We start from the raw sequence: 23,233 nt of genomic DNA on the forward strand, positions 1-23,233 counted from the left end.
ATTAAGCTAAAGAGACATACAAAATGTTTAAATGATTTTGAATCTTTCTGCTGACAAGAGGTTTGGTTACTGTAGATCTTTCAGTCCATGTTCTCTTAAGCATCAAGATGCTACATGCTGAAATACAGATCCTTACAAGTAGGGATGCAACAATTAACCGATTTCACTATTAACCGCACTTTTATTCGTCACGGTTAATTAATCGTGAAGGCTTTTCAACACTGTGATTCTGCATGGAACAAAACTGCTGCAACTTAACAAAGTTATGCCAACTGTGTGCTAGTTTGAAGTTCGGAGCTTGTACACCACGCACACTGGATTAACTATGGCTGAGGCTATTAACTAAGAGCCAGTCACATATTGCGTTTTTGCGTGCAAGTTCGTTATTTCCAATGGAGGCGCGTGACTTGCATATATTGAGCGACGGACTCGTGCTTTCCAGACGCACCTAGTAGTTGCAAGAATGCCGTAAGTTTATTTATTTATTATATTAATTTATTTTAAAATAATTTTAAAATAATTTATTAATTTATATTAAATTAATTTATTAAATTTTTATTTATTTGTATATTTTTGTTTTTTAAATTTATTTACATTTAAGATAATTAATTAATTTAAATTTATTAAACTTTATATAAATTTATTTACATTTATTTATAGTAATTTATTTTATTTTTATATAATATTAATTATATATATTTTAATACATTTTATTTATTTATTTTCATTTTTATTTATTTTGTTAATTTTCAGTATAAAATTTTTACGTTTAAATGGCAAAACTTTTTTCACTTATTTTTAAGTCCAAAGAGAATTGGACTATTGTTTGTTTTTTATTATCATTTTGTGCCGTATTATTTGGTTACTGAGCAGCAACAAACAACACTTTAAAATATAAGGAGTTTTCATGTGATTTTCTAAACTAGCAGTATTTTGAAATGAATGCATGCATAATAATCGTGATAACCTTGATTATACCTCAGACTCAAATAGCACAACCAAAGTCTATAATCGTTGCATCCCTACTTACATGCAATTTCATCCCTTTGTCATTCAACTGAACAATCTACTGTCTGAGGGTTTCAGTCACTTTAGAACAACCGTTTTACAAAGGGAGTAAAAACTGTAAAGTTTGGCTGCCAGTTAAACAGTGTTAAGCCCAGCTCACACTGTGATTTTTAATAATCCTAAATGATTGCTGCATTTCAGACTGCATGAACATGGCTCCCTTGTCACACTGTAAGATCACAGTTGTCATTATGTCAGAATGAAGGACAAAAACACATCCGGAGTGTGACATCATCATCCCCGACACTTTCACTATCTTGGTGAAATGTTACCTCACAGTAGTATAATTTTGCCAACAGCATGCCTCATTAAAAAAAAAAAAGCTGTTTTGAAAGTTAACCACGGTGGTTTGAAGCTGTTGTATCATCAGATTTGGTGCTCCTATTAGTTCTTGGTTTGATGCACGTCACAGTTGAAATCTGTGTGAATCACAGTGAATATCTAATCACATAATCGCATAATGGCCATAATCAGCTGTCGGTGAACATGTCAAACCAACAATCAAAAACCAAAGATTTTAGCCTAAGATTAAAGGAATCTTTTATAGGTTTTCCCAAATGTGTCTAAGACAATCAAAACGTGGTTAATCAGTGTCAGGATGGCTTTAGTCAGATAATTAAGGAAAGTACCAGCAGTAACAGTAATTTCTGTGTTGTTTCATTTTTCTCAATGTTTTTCAAATATCTAATTGAAATGGTAAACAGAATATAACTTATGAAATATGCATATTATTCCCTCCTGTTTGCATGACTGCATATATGACCAAGTAGAAGTCTCAATGTAGGAAATTGTAGGTTGTTCTCTAATTTTGATCTCCACATGATTAAAGAATGTATTTGAACATAGTTCTTTCATCTCAGTGGGATCGTTTGTTTAGTTAAAATGTCAGTTTAAAGCACATATGATGGGCTGGGAGGTGAATCCTTTCCAAACCTTACAATTGGGAAATCATGGGAAAGCATTTCCAACTGTTTTCAAAACAAATCTTCAACTGACAGGTTTGTAAATATCTGTTTGATTTCATGTAGGGACTGTGTTTGTGTGTTCGCTACACACTTTGTGACCACTGTGTGATCACCTGGCTGTATCTGATGTTGTCGAATGGTTTGACCACCCACAGAGGTCATGGATAGGATTTCTAAGTCTCGGCCCACTGCTCTCCTGGAAGCAGACAAGAAGAGATTGGCGAGGACACTTTGGCTGATCTTTTTTCGTTTTATTTCCTTGAAGTGTCAGTGATCTCATTGATTTTTTTTCTACTTCTTTGAAAACATTAAATCACTTTGCACTAAAAACTGTAAATCATAATGATTATTTTCAAATGTTCCTGTCAAAGAGCATTCATTTTAGAAATGCTCAAAACAGTGTGTCAACCATACGGTATCAATAATGTTAGATAAAACAACAAAAAAATAAGAGACATAGAGTTATGGTTTGACTGTTGATTGCTTTTATAAATACATATATATTTAAAATAATACCATTTAGAAAAACTATTAAAGTGTAAACTGAATAAAAGAAAATATAATTAATAAATTAATGATTTTTTCTGGGACAATGGTGCTATAGCAAATATATTCTTGGGAAATATTAAATTTTTATTACTTCATATTTAATTGTAACAAATGTCCAATTGTGGTGTATTTATAGTTTTACTTAATTCAATTTGCATTAAAATATATTCTCAAATATTATTTCTATTTTTATAAAGTAGTATTAAGGTAGTATTAAAGTAGAAGCACCAAATTAAATTGCCTATAATAACAGCTCGTAATCAAAACAAGGCGTTGTCAGTGTTGTCACCATTTTCGGATAAAGTTAGTAGAAAAGGAATAAATCTCTGACATTAAGTTACTTCCATTGAAAGCATTATATAGTTATTTGTCTTTTAGATCTTTCAAGGTGCTTGAAGTTCAAAGCAATTGAACATGGCTGTGTTTTCTGAGCATGCTCAGTCGTTGTGCGCAGTGTTAGTTTCGTTGATGAAAAATTTCGTCATGATTTTCGTGCACATGCATTAAGTAACTGGTCCACAGTAGATGCGGGATGTGATTGCATCATCATTCATAGGGATGTCAGTCTGATTAAAATAAAATAGCAACAGCTGAGAGAAAAAGAAGATTCACATTTGATGTCAAGATAAAAAGACCGTTAACCATATGGCGAGGTAATACCTGATAAAAACAACAAATCTAAAGTGATATCAGCATGCCAGGAAATCATCCCAAAATTCATGCAAAGGTAAACTCAGACTCAGATGTTTTTTTTACCTAAGTGTCTGCTTTTGCTTAACTGAAATGGTTTAGCCACTGGCTGATTTTAAGAGAATGAACTCTGTTAGATTGTACATTAAAAGTCATTACATTGGTAAGTCTTAAATTCAAGTCTTAAAATCTTTAATGTAAGTCTTTACATTTTAATGAGACTGTTTTATAAAATTTTAAGTTAGACTATTTTGTGTAAATAAATGTATACAATATTTGAATTAAATTACACTTAAATTAAACCAAACATATTTCAGTCAGTAAATCTAGAGTAGATTTAGTCGATTAAAATCTTATGAAATTTAGTTGACTAAAACTAAAATGATTCAGAAGACTAAAATATGACTAAAACTAAAATGGATTTTTAGACAGAAGACTAAAACTAAATCAAAATTTGCTGTCAAAATTAACTGTTGGTGCCAATATAAAAATAGAGATGTGGGTTTTTTGTTAATTGCTACACCTGATCAGAGATTGTTGTCCATTCCTGTTTTCATAGTGTGGAACATCTGTGTATCTGTTGCTGAAATCTGTTTATCTAATCCAGTTAGGTGATTATTTTTGATTATGTTTTCCATTGTTTCGCTGAAAAGTAGTGCACATCCTCTCCTTTCAAAATAAATTGGTAAATGTTCTGGCAACGTAATGAGCATATTTGATTGTACTGTGCCAAGTGTGCTTGTGTGTGGCTGTCTCGCTTTGTTTATTCTTCAAGAAGTCTTTATACAGTTGGGTTAAGACTACCTTCTATAAATTCTGTGCAAATACACAACGAAGCAAACATATACTGTACAAGTTTACCAACCACAGTCACTAATATCAATCACATCAGATGCAAATTTATTATGTTAGGTCATATAAAATCAGAAGGCAATGTTGTCATTGCCAGACAGACTGTATATTTCATGCTCTTAGCACCGTCTTGGTTACTGTCAACACCTCAAAAGTGATTGAGAGATTTAATAAACATTCTCATACATTTCCAGCAGCACGAACATGTTGTGTGGCCCCAAAACCCATATACACTCACCAGCCACTTTATTGGGTACACTTTGCTTGTACTCTGCTTTAATTGTTTGTGGCATTGAATCAACAAGGTACTGGAAATATTCCTCAGATATTTTGATCCAAATTGTGATGACAGTATTCCACAGCCTCTGTAAATTTGTTGGCAGCACATCCATGATGTTAACCTCTTATTCTACTCCCTTGGATCGAGAACTAGTGACTTAGGATATTTGAGCTATGTTTATGAAACCAGTTTCAGATTATTGAAGCTCTGTTTACACCATGTGGTCATAAAGGGTCAACAACACCAAAGTCCTTTTAAGGCAAGTCATTTCACTCTGCGGCCATCATTAAAACACCTCTCGGGCAGTATGCTCGGGTTAATAAAGGACACATCAAATTCTCCAAAACTGCTTGCCAAGCTTACCATTAAATGTCATATCAGCAATCACTAATACAATTAAACAACAACTGTCACTTTAGTTTAATTTCTAAACATCCAAATCACGCAAATTCTGCAGAAACTCACGTCTGGTCCAAGCCTTTCCCCGGAGTATCGTCAGTCTGTAGCAATCGATGATTGGCTCCTGTACTATTAGGCGGGGCTTTATTCACCATTTTGTCTGTTACACTTTTCCAGATTCACAAAGATACGAGTGACACGTCTTGTGTATTCTATAGTCTTTGACAACGCTCACATAGACTCTGCATGTTTAAATAATGCTCATTTGATATTAAATAGCCGAAAGTGTGCTAAGAAAATATTCACCATGCCATTACACCAACATTAACATCCTGAAAAGTAGATCAAGTTATAACAGTTCAATACTTTCATGTTTTAGGTGTTTTTGCCAGGTTGTGACCCTAACATGCAAATGTTGCTGCTGAAATTTTCTATTCAGACGACAACTTTTTTTTTTTTTCACCTTTGTGAATTGTAGTCTCACTTTGCTTTTTTAAAATTTAGCAAAAAAAAAAAAAAAAATAGTAATCCCAAATGTGATTGTAGATGCTTTTCCTTCAGTTTCCATTAGAGCATCTTCAATCAGTGAATCCAGGTATTTTTAAAAATGATTTGATTTTCTCAAGAAAGGCTTCAAAATGCACATTAACAGCAGTTTCGGTAGGCAGCAACTATTAATCCACATTCACACAAACCACCTTTCTTCTCTATATTGATGCTCGGTTTGAACGTCTGTAAATTGTCTTGACCACGTCTATAGACGTGCCTTATTGCATTAAGTTGCTGACTTGATTGGCTAATTACACACACTCACCGACCACTTAATAGGTACACCTGTCCAACTGCTTGTTAATGCAAATTTCTAATCAGCCAATTATATGGCAGCAACTCAATGCATTTGGTCATGTAGACATGGTCAAGACGATCTGCTGCAGTTTAAACCAAACATCATGGGGAATGGGGAAGAAAGGTGATTAAGTTGACTTTGAACGTGGCTTGGTTGTTGGTGCCTGACGGGCTGGTCTGAGTATTTCAGAAACTGCTGATCTAAATGGCCGAAGAGAATGAGAATGGCCGGACTGGTTCTAGCTGATAGAAAGGCAACAGTAACTCAATAACCACTCGTTACAACTGAGAATGCAGATGAGCATCTCTGAACGCACAACACATCCGACCTTGAGGCACACCGGGTGCCTCTCCTGTCAGCTGAGAACAGGAAATTGAAGCTGCAATTCACACAGGCTAACCAAATAGATTGGAAAAACGTCGCCTGGTCTGGTGAGTCTCAGTTTCTGCTGCGATATTCAGATCGTAGGGTTAGAATTTGGCATCAACAACATGACAGCATGGATCCATCCAGCCTTATATCAGCAGATCAGGCTGGTGGTGGTGGTGTAATGGTGTGGGGGTTATTTTTTTGGCACACTTTGGGCCCATTAGTACCAATTGAGCATCATGTCAACGCCACAGCCTACCTGAGTATTGTTGCTGACCATGTCCATCCCTTCATGACCACAGTACCCATTCTGATGGTTACTTCCAGCAGGATAATGCACCATGTCAACATGCCAAACGTGAATCATTTCTTGAACATGACAATGAGTTCACTGTACTCAAATGACCTCCACAGTCACCATATTGCAATCCAATAGAGCACCTTTGGAATGTGGTGGAACGGGAAATTTGCATCATGAATGTGCAGCCGACAAATCTGCAGCAACTGCGGGATGCTAACATGTCAATATGGACCAAAATCTCTGAGGAATATTTCCAGTACCTTGTTACAATTACCATACCTATGCCATGAAGGATTAAGGCAGTTCTGAAGAATAAAGTGGTGAGTGTATTTGCATCAACAAAGCTGAACAAAGATCTTGTATCTAATAAAGTGGCCAGTGACATGCAGTATACCTTTTTTTTCTTTTTTCAATCCTGTCTGCTGCTAAGTTTCCTATCCATTTGCAATTTGCGCATAAATGAAAGCCAAGCCTAATTACTGTACAAATTATATGTTTGATATCTGTTTGGTGCTGATATGTTCATATGTGCCATCAGACATATCAAAGCAAAACTGCGGAAAGACTGTTCGTTGCTATATAATTAATATAATTAGGTACACATGTCTCCTAGCAACTAAAGACCATTTTGCACAAACATTTGGAATAATTTCACAAGTGAGTGCGAGCAATAACAGGTGAGCTCACTGGGTGTTTTTGCAATCCATGGATTGTGTTTTAGTGTTGTTTACCAGGGTTATTTCAATGCCCTGCAGTTTAGCTTAGGTTTGTCTAATGAACCAAACAAGCAATGATCTCTATGTTATAGTTGAATAATACAATTCATTAGTGAAGCGTTTCCTCACAGACACCTTTACAAGTCTATTAGGAAGGATCAAATTCATTTTCATAAAATATATGCTTACACAGAAACATTTTCAACTAAAAAAGGGAAATGTTGATGTGTTTTGGTTGCCTGAAAACAGTAACTTTTCAACATTTAGTACAATAAAAAAAGATTTATGAATGATTTTTATGAATTTATATGGGTTAAATTTAAAACAAACAAATTCAATTTTAGTAATGTTCAACTTAATTTGTTTGATTAAATTCAGTCTAAATAAATTATTTACAACCACTTAACTTAAAAAAATGAGTAAATCCAAGTAATCATCTTTGATTAATATTTTTTTCAGGGTATAAAAAAGAATGTTTTTTAAAATTATGTTTTTATTATGTCAAACAAAAATGTTTAGTAATAATTTTAATGCCATATATGTGTATCAGTCAATGTAATGTGTGAGTATTTGACGACTAAAGCAACAGTACTATACTTCAGTACTGTATATGTGCAGATGCATGGTGTTTTTTAACAAAGTGACATCTCCAAATACTGGACTGACTTGCAACACTTTAAAGGTAAAAGACTTTTTCAGCTTTGCAATGGACGTTTCATTTATTTGTGTTTTTTTTTTTTTTTTTTTTTTTTTGCTCAGTATTGTTATGGTTATAATTGGTTCTAAAATGGACTTGCACACACACACAAAAACATGTAAGATGAATGAATGGCAAATATGGGTTAATTTGTCATAAGATTTCTGCCGTCATTTTCATTCATACAAAGGAGGTTGTATTTTTTGGAGGTTGTGATCTGTTTGGTCTGTAAAGGAGTGCAAACCTATACAAAGGCACAACATAATTCTAATGTTTTGTAGATATGATCCACTTATAGCTTCAAGCAAGTTTGGCCCTTTGCTTTTTTATTATTCTGATAAATTAGTTTTTAAGGTAAATGCACTGTTTTGAAGTCAAATCTGACAAATCTGTAAAACTGACCACAATTTTTCACACACAACATAATGGGGACACCTCGTGGGCTACATGTATATTGCAGTGAATTACAGTCTCAAGCAATGCTCTATTAAATCAGCAGATGGCAGACTAAACATACACAATGAAGCATTCATAGGCACTTTATAGGCACTTTATATTCTCTATTCATAATATATGAATTTGCACTGAAATTCTTAAAAACTAAATGTGTATAAAGAAATATATGAATTGTTTAATTATATTAATTTATTAAACTACATTTTAGTAAATAACATGATTATATTACATTTTGACATTCACTCAACTGATACATAATTCATTTAATAAAGAGATGAAATTATAATAAAATACGATTCAACAACCTTTACGTATGTGTATATGTATCTGTCCTTTTCGATGGACATCAGGTCAGAACAGTTGTACTTCCCAAAAATTATGCCAACACAAAATACACACACACACACACACACACACACACACACACACATGATTGCTGGTAATCTTGAAATTTATTTTCAAAATCACAAACATTTAAGTTTCTAACATTTTTACTTTAATTTTAGGGTTTTGGTTTTATATAGAGTGTTTATAACAAACTTTCTTTATCTTCCTTGTCGCTCCACATAATGTCCACATCTGAGATATTTCCATCTGCTATATGCTCAAGAACTTCAAGATCTGTATATTTTGCGTATGAAACTTTTTCAGCAAAGAATTAGTACATTCAGTTCAAGCAGCATTACTGAAGATTTACTTTCAGTAACAGATTTTGAACCTATTGTACATTCTAATGGACAGACATATTTGACATACCAATAAACCGGAATCAAAACATTGTAAACGTGGCTTGCGTTTGTGTCTGGAATGAAGGGATGCCATGTTGGTTTTCAGTGTTCAGTTGTTGTTGTTTTTTTCCAAAATACAACATGCCGAGCCTGACTGCCATTTGATTGGATGACAATCGTCCACTCTTATGGACTGCAGGCTTTAAATTAGATGAAATGCTCAGGAACCATAGAAAACATGAGCTGTCATGCGATGTTCATTGTAATGGACACAGGGTCCGATTATTATGTGATTTATTATTCATGAATGCATTTGTTCTTATCCGTTTAACATTTGTATCTTTATTTAGATTTTCTATCAAATATTTCTATACATTTTTGTTCACTTTCAACTTTGCATATAAGCAATTTCTGTAGATAAGAATTTTTTAATGGTTAATTTTTGTTTTAAACGTCCCCATTAATATTCTGAAGAGTTATGAGTCACAACAGACCAACTCCAATGGTTCATTAGCAAATATAGTTCATTTAGAAAAATAAGCAGCAAATTTACAACATCAACCATATAATCCATATAAAGCAAGTAAGTAGTGAAATGAAGAATTCTTTGATATTTTACTGTGACTGCACCTTAAAATTGAGACAGATCTGCTGTAAAACACCTTTTATTTTGTATTATATAATTTCATCTGTCCCACATCCACCTTTCTAACCCATCTCATGGTGAATTATACTGCCAATTATACCCGCAAACCTGACCTTGGCCAAGTTACTAGATTATGATCCACAGTATCGCTCTAACTGCCGGTCCGCAGTGTTGACTAATGGCAGGTTGACCTTGTGGTGCCAATGGGCATCTGGTCAAGGCTGTGTGCTTTACCACAGATGTCTGGGATGGGAAGTGTGCAATAAATCTATAGGCTCAAAATTAGTTCAGTGAAATGCCAACCTACTGCTCTGTTTGGTTGGGCCCATTTTTTTTCTAACCGACGCTGATGTCATATCCTGGTTTGAGGTACATTTGGATATATGAATTTGGCTTCTCTATGTGTGTGTGTGTGTGTGTGTGTGTGTGTGTGTGTGTGTGTGTGTGTGTGTGTGTGTGTGTGTGTGTGTGTGTGTGTGTGTGTGTGTGTGTGTTTGTGTGTGTGTGTTTGTGTGTGTGTGTGTGTATGGCCAGGTCTAATTACAGACTGGGTAAAGAGGCCCGTTGAGGGACATAAGTAAGCTTCTAGTAGGCCTAAGGTCTCCCAGATTTACCACAGCATGAAAAGTGAGAAATAGACAGTGAGAGAGTGAGAGAGACGAGCCAAGAGAGAAAGCTGAGGAGAAATTTAAGGACTTGTGGGCGGAAAAAGGAGGAGTGTATCAGTGTCTTTATGTGTGAATCTATTCTGATCTTGTCACAGGATTCAGCACCACTGAATCAGGTTTTCTGAAACATGTCAGTATTTAAAAAATTGTTTTCACATGAAATATATATATTTTTTTGTGATATTTGTGTATACACTCTCAGAAAAAAATGGTACAATGTTGCACCAAAGAATGTACAAACCCTTGTCACTGGGGCAGTACCTTTTTTTGGAACAGAATTGCACTTTAAGACGAAGAAATAAATTTGTAACTTTGCAGTTTGTACCTTTTAAGGACATGATTTGTACTATGGGAAACCAAAATGTACCTTTGGTTTTTAAAACCTGCAGATACAATATTGTACCTTTTATCAAAGGTACAAATCTGATCCATAAAGGTACCACTGTGACAGGACACTTTGTACTTTTACAGTGTCAAATGTGTTTCTTCAAGAACTATTCAAAGGCATTTTGCTACATCCAAAATGTGTCAATTTATTTTCAGCAAATTTAAAGTTTCTTTAATTTACAATTAAAAATAAAAACAAATAATAAAAAATGTTCTCCCATTTTCTCACAATATCTTTATAATCACTCAAATATTCATTCAAATTGCTTAATTAAAAAAAAAATAGAATTATGCAAAAGTCTTGTAACGAGTTATGCACAATGTCTGATTAGCTTTACAATACTAAAATTTCTGCATATGTGGGACTTTTGCCAGCTCCCATGTTTTAATATGAAAATTATTCGTAAAATCACTTAATCCAGTCATATTTATTTTCATGGTATTGTAACAAAGAAGGAGTTGTTGATGTACCTTTTATATGAGAACAATTGTGTACCTCCATTTCAGTTGTACCGAAAAAGGTACAGAACAGTATCATAAGAGGCCTTTTAATAATTTAATATAATAAGGTACAATTTTTACAAAGGTACAAAACTGTTCTTAAAGGAACACTTTTTGTACCACTGTGAACCTTTTTTTCTGAGAGTGTTTACAGTTGAAGTCAAATTTATTATTATTATTATTATTTTCAAATATTTCCCATATGATGTTTAACAGAGCAGAAGGAAATTATTTCTATAATACTTATGTTTTAATTTGGCTAGAATAAAAACAGTATTTAATTTTTAAACGATTTTAAGTTTAGTATTATTATTTTTTTGATAGTCTACAGAACAAACTATCGTTATACAATGATTTGCCTAATTATCCTAACTTGCCTCGTTAATCTAATTAAGCCTGTAAATGTCACTTTAAGCAGAATACTAGCATCTTAAAAATATCTAGCTAAATACAATTTACTATCATCATTGCAAAGATAAAAAGAGATTGATTATTAGAAATGAGTTATTAAAACTATTATGTTTAGAAATGTGTTGAAAAAAGATCTTCTTTACATTAAACAGAAATTGGGGAAAAGATATACACGGGGAGGCTAATAATTGTATATGGAAATAATTTCACCAGAGGACTTAAATATTATAAAATTTGACTTGAATAAAATAGTTTTTTGGATGATTTGGTGATTTTTATATTTCTATCTAAAGGTGGACATCGAAAATTACAAAAGTTTACCATTTGAAAACCAACCCAGTGACAGCTCTTGTACTTTTATTCCTAAAAGAGCGTATGGAAATTGAATGTTCAACTGTAAAGTAACACTGCATATAAATAAAATCTTCCTTAAAGCTGTCTACACTGTAAACGATTTCTGTTGTTTTCACGGTATTATACTGCATTTCTCAACAGTTGTTTACTGTATAAGCTGTGCACAGTGTGTTACTGTATATATTGCTGTTTTCACAGCATGATAATGTATTCTCAACATTTCCATACTGTGAACATGATTAACAGTATGCTACTGCAGATTTTACAATGAATTTTGGGAAAAAATCAGTTACTGTGCATCTAAATACAGTACTGCAAATGACCATGAAAAACTCTACACACACTTTATATTATTATTATTATGTTTATTTTATTTTTTGACAAAGTATTTTGAGAAGAAAAATAAAATAACCAGTTTCTTCAGACTGTTCAGTGCATAAAGCTTTCCCCTGGTTTTCCATATTTGGGTGTACTGCACCTTAATTTTATAAGGTTAACATGAAAATATTAAATCATTTTTAATCAACATAACTTTGTGCTTAACCAAAACGTAAACTGGAACAAAAGTAATTGATTCATCATGAAACCAAAGTCAGCTTAAATGTCATAATGACCAGCCTGCTTTAGACGGATTCATGAGGTTAGGGCACCCGTCATCACCATGGAGGTCACATATCTCCGCATTTTCAAAACAATATTTTAAAATACCCACCATCTCTATAAATAAACCACAGACTTGAGTTTAAAACAATTACATTCCCGCATGAAAAACGGTTAAAACTAAATTTTATAACACATTCATTATAGAGCCATCTAAGACCGGGGCAAGTCTCACATGTCTAGCCGATTATAACCTCGTTTCGCCGGATACATGAGTGATGATGGACACCCTGGAGGTCAGAATCTCCGCTATCGGCAAAGCACGCTTAAAATTTATGATAGCTATAAATAAACCACAGATTTGAGTTTGTAAGAACTACATTCTCGCATGAAACACTGTTAAAATTTCATTTCGTGACATATTAAACGCAATATTTATAATATTAGCTGGGCTTTCTCATCCGCCATTAACATTTGCTTGTTGATGTGAAATGAATTCTGGGAGAATTTTTTTTTTATATATTTATATATAATTCTCAAAACACTTCAAACGAACTTTATTCTTATTGTCAAGGTCAGATATATGCAATAATTTCGCTGGTAAAGTGAATAAAAAACAATGTTACTATATTGTAATCAATATCACGTTTGCACTGGTTCGGTTCAGCACTCGAGCAACTCTGAATCGTATTGAACCGAATTGAACCGTTTGCTCGGGAATTATTTGATCACACGTGTTCACAAGCACATTCAGCAATATGCAATTAGTGTATAATTAGTGTATAAATGAGTGTGGCCAAGCAGTATAACGAAATAGTAATGAATCATATACAAAAAGGAATCGGTTTTAGGCGGATTCGATTCTTTACTGTTCACTAATGAGCCGATTCATAGAACCGAACGGACACGACTCGACATGCAGGCAACGGCTCTCCTAATTTGAAATTCACCTGTCGTCTTTCATCCAGCGAATTCATCCTCGGTAAGTGTTTTAAAGTCAAATTCTGTCCGTTAAAGGATTGTTTTGTATGTATTTCTGTGTATTGTGTGTGTAATTTAAAAGAATTAACCAAGTGACATTAGTTGTAGGTTCTTATGTTTTGTCACGCTATCCGTTAACAAACGGTATTTTAAACAAGAAATAACAGACGCCAGGCGGTCATTGTAGTGTTTGCGAGGTATTAGATACAGTGAGTTTATCTTTAGTGAGTTATTGACCATACGCTAAGTTACCTGAAAAACATAACTTTAACTTGTTGTAACTGCATTAATGAATTCTCTATTTCAGCACAACACTGAGATGAAGGCGAAGTCACCATGAAAAGTTAAACGTTTACCGTTAAGGTAAGCTCTGGTCTTCACATAGTCATTATGACTAAGCTATCATTATGGTAAAAATTTTTCAACTGTAAGTTAGTTATTTAAACTAAACTCATAATGAAATGAGTCTTAACTGTTTTATTAAATGGAGCTGAAAATTAAATGCAGTTGAATTATTTTAAGCTAACGTTAATATTAACAAAATACATATTAATTGTCTATTTCTCAATAATGTTAATGAGCTTGATGTATAATGTGTCATTAATTGTACATTTAATTTTTGGTGTTCAGGTGTACCTGAAGTGAGTGTACGTTCTGAGTACACAGATATAAGCCAAAGTCATTATCACTATATATATATATATATATCCATCCTATTCTAAGAGAAATTGATGGGGTCAGGGAATGATTTGTGTACAAATGTATTTTAACCCCATACAGATTGGTATGGTTGTACCATAGATTTAGATTAATTAATGTTAAGTCTTATTTTACTCTTATTATATTTATCTGTTTTTCAGCTACAGTAATTGATGTTGAAAAACTGATGCTACCAATCTCTCCTCACTTGATTATTCAAGGTAATGTTGATGTCTTCCTCATTTTGATTAGATTTTTAAATGTCAAGTTGTTCACAGATTTGTTGTGAGGAGTTTCATGTACAACCTCTTTTTCTTCTTCCAGCAGTTCCTAAGATAAAAAAAATCTGGTGTTAAAACAGCCACGCCTATGCTATCTGCCTACCAAGTGCTGAGTAAATATTAGACAAACATTTTTTTCTATAACTGTTGTCTTTGTGTTTATTAGCAATTTTACTGGGCGTATGTGTTTTTTTTTTTCAAACAGCCTGGAAACTGTAAGTTTAGTTCAAAATGTTATTTTATGCTATTCATTTTTTTGTTAACATAGATTGCATGGTGAAGCTATCGTTTTATAGTGGGAAAATGTAAAAGAGAATCACTGAATACAATGGCATAATGATTCTGCTTGTTCAAAGAAAGTACTTGATTTAGTTTTCCTCAAGCGATACATCAGATTTTATGACTATTGCTTGACACTTTAATTGAAGGGACAGTTCACCCCAAAATGAAAATAACAGCATCTTTGGCATCCTCCACTTGTTTCAAAATAGTTATACATTTAATTTGTTCCGTTGAACACAAACTCGTATTTTTTAAAGAAATTTGGTTCAAATATGGATGTCAATAGTTACTGTTTACTAACATTCTTCAAAATATCTGCTTTAGTGTTTAACAGAAATTTAAACGGATTTAAAACACATGGAGTAATGGTGGCAAAAAAGTAAACTATCCTTTTAAATATTTTATTCTGAGACTTATTTATATGTGTCTTGTCTTTTGCCATATTGTCTTTCTAGCTCAGATTGTGATGAACCTGGAATGTGACACCAGTTACTCTTAAGACAAGAACCGAATAAAGCACAGATGTGGAGGGATTTGCAGCCAAACTAACTGGAGGGAAGGAACCTTTAGGTAAAAACACCTACTTTATTTAGATCTGAAGTATTTTATTTGACATAGAGATTTATTGTTTTAATTCTAATTTAAAGCAAACAAGGTTGAGCACCCCTGGTCTAAAAGCTCAAAAATGCTGTTTCCGTGATAAGGTTAAATGTAGTTGAGAAATAGATTCATTAGGATCAATGCTTAAAGTAAACATTTTCTTCTCTCTGTAGACCAAACATGTTTACTATCCCTCACATTTTAATAAATTGTTTCTGTTTTTGTTTCTTACAGTGTGGGTGAACATACTACCTGGATGTCCAACAAAGGCTGCACAAGAGCTCATTTGATAGCACACATTCTGTCCTGTCTACATCTCTGATGACCTGGAAGTGCTTCGACATCAGTGAGTAATACATCTTTATATTGTCATGCATACAGGATTTCTGTAAGCTTAGCTTTAATGTTAGTTTCTAATCAGCAGTGACTGTTTTAAAAAATTAAGTATTTAAATTATTCTCAACGTTTTACTGATGCTGTGCACAGTAACGTTATGATGATTTAGTTTGAGGAAATGTCACTAGAGGGTTTGTATAAAAAAAAAAAAATAAATAAACTGTATGAAATGACTCGATAAAATGTTTATTTGTCTCGCTGACATGCCATCACTGCTGCATATTAAAATACAGTAATACGAATTGACAGCAGAATATTACCACAAACATTTCATGAAGTAGGCTAGACTGCTCTTTAGTTCTCTACTCAACTTTAACACATTTCCTCTTGTCGCTGAGCCTCTCTGCAGATTTTGCCAAAAATGAATGCTTAGTGATTTCTTTGTTTTATGCAAACCAAATATCAGTAACTCATCTTTAGCATTATTTTAAAAAATCACCCACGGCTTTCATGTTCTCTAACGCAATCTTATCTGTAAGTTAGAAGTGGATTTATACGTGTTAAAAGCCTAAAAGTATTTAATTAACATTAGTCACGTTAAATTAGATTATTTTTATTTATTTAATTTTAAATATGTAGCCTCTTAAAGTGAGAATGAACTGTGTTCACCCCTCTTAAATCCGTGGAAGCACTAGTAGTGTGATCATGGAATCAGATATTCGAGCTATACAGAGTCGGACATTAAGTTAAGATGAGACTTTATTTTTTACACACCTGTGTGGACACCTGACTAGCGATCTTCAAGAACAATGCCCGCTGATCTTTTCCCCATTAACGTTAGTGTAATTGTGAATTGACAACAAACTGTATTTCACCAACAAAAACAATTAAAAAAACTGTTATATATATTATAACTGTTATATATATTTATATATATATATAAAAACAACAGTGCAGTGTTTCGTTTCTGAATGAATTAAATGGTTTGAGGGATGATTAGTTTTTACTTCAGTGATTGATTTTGCTTGTCATTTCTGCAGGATCATCAGAAGTGCTCCTGCCCTTTTTCACTGTCCCTTTCCACATCATTTGGCCTTCATCATTTCCTGTCTTGTAGCAGTATTTTTACCTGTTTTTAAAATTGTAATAATTTTTGATGCATTAATTGTTGACTGGTTTTTATGATCAATTGTTTATTAGTGTTCTGTTGCTTTGTTATATTGAATAATTGCTACTGTTTTAGCATGGTTTACACAATAAACCTTTATTGTGAAGTTAAAGTTTCAATTTCTTTATTTTTCTTGTATTTCTTGAACAGTTAAAATAACACTTTTGCAATTTTTGAACATTTTTACCCATTATAAAGTAGCACTATTAAATAAAATAAAATAACATTTAATAACTGTAAAATACTATACAGTAATAATGAAAGTAACGTTAAAATACCGTAGTTCTTCATGGTAAAAATGTACAATAAAATACTGTTTTCAGTTTTGCAGTATGTGTATCACTACTGTAATTGGTGTTACAGTAAAAATCAACAACAGTAAAATGATGTATTACATTTTACAGTAAATGTAATACTAATGTAATTAGTATTACAGTAATGTTACTGTTTTATGAAATACAGCAGCTACTGGATAATTGTTGCCAGTAACTTACTGTTAATTTAACAAGAAATCGTTTACAGTGTATGGTTTATTAAACCTGAATGTTTTAAACTTGCTTTTTATTCCCTTTCCTTTCTTTTCTTTCTTTTTTTCCTATTTTTTTATGCAATGCAACATGTGCAAATTATATAAACATATTATGGTTAAACTTTTCGAGTAAACCACAAATCACGTTGCAAATTATGATGTCAAGTAGGAATCACGTCAATGCTGAAAAAATATACTGTGTAGTACTATGATGGTTTGACTGAGTATAATAAGGGCTTCACACCAGTGGTCAATAATTGTAATTATTTTGCTATAAAAAATTATTAGAGTTTTCATTTGAGAAGCATACGTTTGCATTTTTATTATTATTATCACACTTTCATGGAATCGCAGTTTGCAAAATATCAACTCAAGAAGTTAGATTTTTACCTTGTTTTCTGATTTATTGCATTTATCATGAAAAAGAGCTCTCACATAATGAAAACGGGTCATGCAATGCACTAAAGAACATTTATTCTCCCTCATGTTGTTTCAAATGCAGAAGAAATTGATTTATATTCGGAACACAAGTGAAGATATTTTAAATCAAATCTGAGATTTCTGTTCCTCCACTGAAGATGTGTTTGGTAAACCTCTAACGCTTCAAAAGTTCATAAAGAGATTAAAAATTCATCCATATGATTTAAGAGATTAGTTCTAAATCTTCCAGAGATATGCAATCACCTTTAATGATTAAGATTTATCTCTATTCACATAACCAAAAATAAACCATCATTAGCTTTCTGATTTTGACATGGATGCTCAAAGCTTGCTTAGGTTAGGTTTGGTTAGGTTAGGTTACTTTATTTATACCCGAAGGTGGGTTTGCAGTCAAGAGTCCTTATTTCATAACAGTTCCACACAAAAAAACTCACATGGTAACAACAACAAATGGACATAAAGACATAAAACATAAACATACAGAACACTCTTAAAAAAAAAAAATTAAATAAAACTAAACGATAAAGAATAAATAAATAATCACTTCAAGTGTCCCTCCCCCAAATAAATGTTTAAAACAATCTATAAAATGTAAAATATACAAGTCACAGAACTTGACATGAGAACCAATGAAAAACATTATCATAAATATAATTTGTTCTCTGAAGCTGAATGAATGTCTTATGAGTTTCAGTATGCATATCAGAGATTTATCTCATAGCCAAAACATAATCTCATTTACAAGTCATTTTAATTGCTGCCATTAATTTTAGGTCATTAAAAGTTATCAACTTAATTTTAAGTCATCAACTAAACACGCATCTTGGCAGTACTCTTCTTTACTGTTCCAATATACAACCTTTATTTTAAAAAGTGTGTGGGGGAATTTTGTTGGCAGGTTTTGCATAGTTTCTTATGGAATGAGGCGCCTGAAGACACAGACAATGCATGTAAATGAGTCCCACAATTCATTCTTTGTGTAATCCACCCCAGAATGCTTTGACATGGTTGTGTTTGCACACACCATATGAGTTAACTTGCTAGGCAGATAAATGACCGGTTTGTTTATATTACTTGTTTGGCACATTGACTCTACTGCATGAGAAACTGATCTCTGGTTTCAGTTTAATGTTACAGCATCTCAGCTGTGTACCGCAGCTCAGACTCAGCTCAGTAGCGCTGCTTCTCGCTAAATAGCTTTAGGGTTGGTTTAGTTTTGAATTTGGGTATTAAAGGTTTCACTGTGATTTAGATCTAACTTTTTTTTTTAATTGCATGCAGTGCATTTTCATATCATGATGCATTCATTAGAATAAAAATGCATTCAAAGCAACAGAAAAAAAGTAATTTGCCCTTGAATTTTGTACTTGTTGCAGTATTTACATGTTGTTTATTTATTTGTTTAATTGTTTATTTATTTATCTTTATTTGTTGTTTTATTGTCCTAACTTGCAGGTCACTTTTACAAAAACGAATGGTAAATGGTTAAATCAAAATGTAAAAGTATAGTATGTGTTTGTGCTTGGCATTTGCTCAATGTTAATTTTTATAAGATTTATTTTCATATATAAATTAAACCTAATTAAACCAATTTCAGCTTGCTGCCAATGTAATAATTTCTCCATTTAAATTTAGGTTAGCTTTATGTACTAAAAAATAAAAAAAAACATTAATTTGTTTTTATTAATAAATAAAATCCAACCAAAAGAAGTTAAAGAGCCCATATTATACATGAAATAGGGTCATATCTAGGTTGTAAGGGTCTCCAACAACAGTTAAATATGCATGCAAGGTCAAAAAACACTTTCATGGTCTTATAATCTGCATTTATTTTTACCTAATTATCCCAGCGACTCCTGTATGAATCGTCCAGTGATTCATTTGTTCCCAAACCCCTGCTTAGCGCGAAGCTAATCTGCGCTGATTGGACCAATGACAGTCTGTTGCGATTGGTCGACTGCCTTCAGTCAGAGAGTGAAATGCACAACAGCTAATCAGCAATATAAAAGTAATCACAGTTCATACACGCTCGATAGTTTAGGCGTGGATTTTAGCTGCCAGTGGGTCAATGTAAATACAGACTATGGACTTGAAAATACAGACGACTAACTATTTTATTGAGCAAAAACTACAAAAACAGTTGAGGAGATCTCCTAGCTTCTCACTCTGCTCTTTTCACAGACACACACACACACACACACACACACACACGCACTTAACCCTGCCCCGGACGACAACGCGCGCGCGCACACACACACACACATACACACACACACCTCCGGACGACAGCGCGCGCACACACAGACACAAACTACTCCTCGTCCACGGAGCTCCGTTAACAAAGCAGCACGCGTCACGTTTTTAACGTGACTTTGCACGCGATAAGAGAATATAGCCAGTTAACCTGATACAGTACACGCGGTTACAAGTAACAAATACCAACTAAATACATTTGCAAGCTAGAGTCAACGAGGCAACTTTAATCGCACATACTTACACTTGAGAAATGGAGGAAGAAAAATCCATCCTGACGTCCATCAGTAAGTTACTCTTTACTGATCCTTCCTTTAACAAACGCTGATGAAGTATTCTTTGTAGCATGTAGTTTCCAGAAGTTTCCAGTAGTTTCCAACTGCTTGGCTATAATGCTGAGGTTTCATCTTTGGGTAGAGACTCAATATATCCATCTGCAGTGTGACTTCAATCGACCGGCATGTTTGTGTGTGTGTGTTTGTGGGTGTGTGTGTGTGTGTGTGTGTGTCTGGGTTTCTGCGTCAGAGGGCGGGGCCTCAGGTTTGAAATCTCCCGGGTTTGCGCGTGCACGTGAATAACTTGGTTTCGTTCGTACGTCATGGCGAAACACCTAATGAATCGGTATCAAGGCGACTCGTTTGAAGCGCTATGAGTCGACTCTTTTATAGATGAATCAACCGTTTTAAACACTGTACACTAACAGATTTAAGCCTTAGCTGGATACTTCACTTCACTTAGAGCTGTGTTACACACTACATGGAGGGGAATTTTCAAAAACCCATAATATGGGCTCTTTAACAGTTTTTGTAGTTCAAGGCATCAGATGAAATACAATCTAACAAAAAGTTTTATTATTATTAATTTACTCAAAATTATTAAGCATACATTGTTCATTCATGACAGTCGCATATTCACTATGGGATTTCTCTCTATAGGAACCAAACAACAGCACTACAACAGGATGCAGCTGGAGCCTCTCTCTTTTTTTTACTGCTTTGACAATCCATTGAACAGAAAGACACACTGTAAGATGGAAGAAGTCGGAATAACGTACAGTAGATATACCATGATGCCAGAGGTTGGTGTTTTCTGATATTTGCTTAAACTAAACATAAACAAAACAAAAGCAGACTAAACCCAAATCCTGCACTTTTGACCTCCTGGCTTTAATTATATCTTTAAGCAGGGAAATTCAGTGCAAATTGTATATAATTGCTCAACAAATTATATGTTTGTCGTGCATTTAACAGTGTACACACTCACTGCTCAACAAACACAGCCAAGTGTCAAACTCTTGGAAAGTCTTCCCCTAAGCAAACTAACATAGCCACGTTTTAGTTTTAACCCAAAATACAAGCATGTGGATTTGTGGTCGCATCATGCATTCAGAGATTGAGTTGTAGACATGGATGTAATTATAAGGGAAATTGCATTGACTTGTACTAGCTTTTCTCACACATTATCAATGGCAAAGCAGTTCAGTGCTGTGATTGGTTACTGAGACTCGCTGGATCATTAAGGCATCAAGCCATTCATGAATTTAATACTTTGACGAAATGAATGGCTCGTAGATGCAGTCTGAGTGCAATTCTAGAGCTGGAGCAATTCAGGACATTTACAATGTTTTGGATTATAGTATTAAAGGAAAGCTTATTCATAATTATAAACATATTTTTTTCAGAACGTTTGAGACAGAAAGACTCAAGACAACTGTGTTTTTCTTATTGCACATGAATCAAATGTCTCATTAAATGTGTAATAAAATCTAGTCCTCAGTCTCTGCATGAAAAACATGTTCTGACATGGAGGGGCTTGCGAGGGGGTTTCTGAATCATTCAGATATACTTCTCAGGATTACAATTTCTGTGTTTTCCATTTGTCTGGAATACTGTTGCTTTTTATTTTTTTCTGTGTGCAAAAAAAAACATTTTATAGATGATATATCTGACCAGGGGGGTTGTACAGCAAAGCTAGTGTGTGTGTACAGTATAGAGCATGCATATTGTATGTATTTGCTGAAAATACTTGAACTTTTAAATATGTTTTACCTTAAAGGGGTGGTCCATAGTGTATTTTAAAGGCTTTTTTATGTTTATAAGATGCAAAGCAATGTGTGCTCATGCTTCATTTGTAGAAAATCACCTTATTTTTCATATATCTACTTTGATTATACATAGCTACTCAGCTAACAATGAAAAGACTGTCATATTTCCTAGTTCCTCTGAAAAGCCCACCCTCAAGAGGGTCTGATTGGTCAGCTAACACATTGTGCTGTGATTCGCAAATTGGCTCCATGTCACCACATCACGCACCTACAAGCACACACTTTTGCGCTGTGTAAACTGTCAGTCACTGACAAGTGTCTTTCACATAAATTCAGAATAAGCATGTGTAAGTAATATGAAATGCTATATCATTTCTTTTGCGAGTGAGTGATTTGAGATCTAGAACGCACGGAAATTGGCTGCATAGAGAGACACTGCAGCGCTGGTGAAGATTGTGAGTGTTTACAGCGGTTTGAGAGATAAATATAAATTTGTAGCTAAATTATTTGTGATGCCAAACAGCATTTCCTGTTGTTTGCATCCTCGCTACAACATACCATTAACGCTAGAAACTGTGCCTGTAGTTGATCATTCATTCATTCATTCATTAATTTATTCATTCATTATCCCTTCGTCTGTCCCCCTATTAATCTGGGGTCCCCACAGCGGAATGAACCACCTAATCATCCAGCATGTTTTTAAGCAGCGCCCCTTCCAGCCACAACCCATCACTGGGAAATGTAGTTGATCAATTTTAACTAATTAAAATACTTACAGATCGTGGCTCATAATCCACAGCTTCATCGGTTGGAAGAGTTTTTAGTATAATCCAGCACTGAACTGGGAGAGATTCTTTGTCAAATGCTAGCTATATAATTCTTTGAAACATGATTAAAATTAAACTGTAAGCACTTCTCTCTTTGTGTCGTGTTCTTTGGAAGCCCAAATACAGAAACAAAAGAAGCTCTGTGGAAAAGCAGCGTTTGGACGGCATTGTAGCTTTCTCTGCTAAAAATTTACAGTGCCTTTGGCCACACCCCTTTGCTGTGCTGGGTTTATGCACGTCGTAAATGTGCGTAACCTAAAGTGTGTGGTCACACTAGCTCGGACGTATTTTTCCGTAGTCCCCAAACT

General features: G+C 33.8%; 1 protein-coding gene across 2 annotated transcripts in view; it reads left to right on the top strand.

The window, feature by feature from the left end:
* The window catches only part of meox2b (mesenchyme homeobox 2b), a 99,590-nt gene that overhangs the window by 12,381 nt on the left and 63,976 nt on the right, over positions 1 to 23,233 (top strand). For both annotated transcript variants that reach the window (XM_087294744.1, XM_087294745.1), the window contains one exon: positions 20,990 to 21,132. In XM_087294744.1, the coding sequence (XP_087150870.1) occupies positions 21,016 to 21,132 (117 nt within the window). In that variant the 5' untranslated portion in view covers positions 20,990 to 21,015. The remainder of the gene's footprint in view (positions 1 to 20,989; positions 21,133 to 23,233) is intronic.

This window comes from Danio rerio, chromosome 19 (assembly GCF_052040795.2).
Source record: "Danio rerio strain M-AB ecotype USA chromosome 19, GRCz13ab, whole genome shotgun sequence".
In the NCBI taxonomy this organism is placed as follows: Eukaryota; Metazoa; Chordata; class Actinopteri; order Cypriniformes; family Danionidae; genus Danio; species Danio rerio.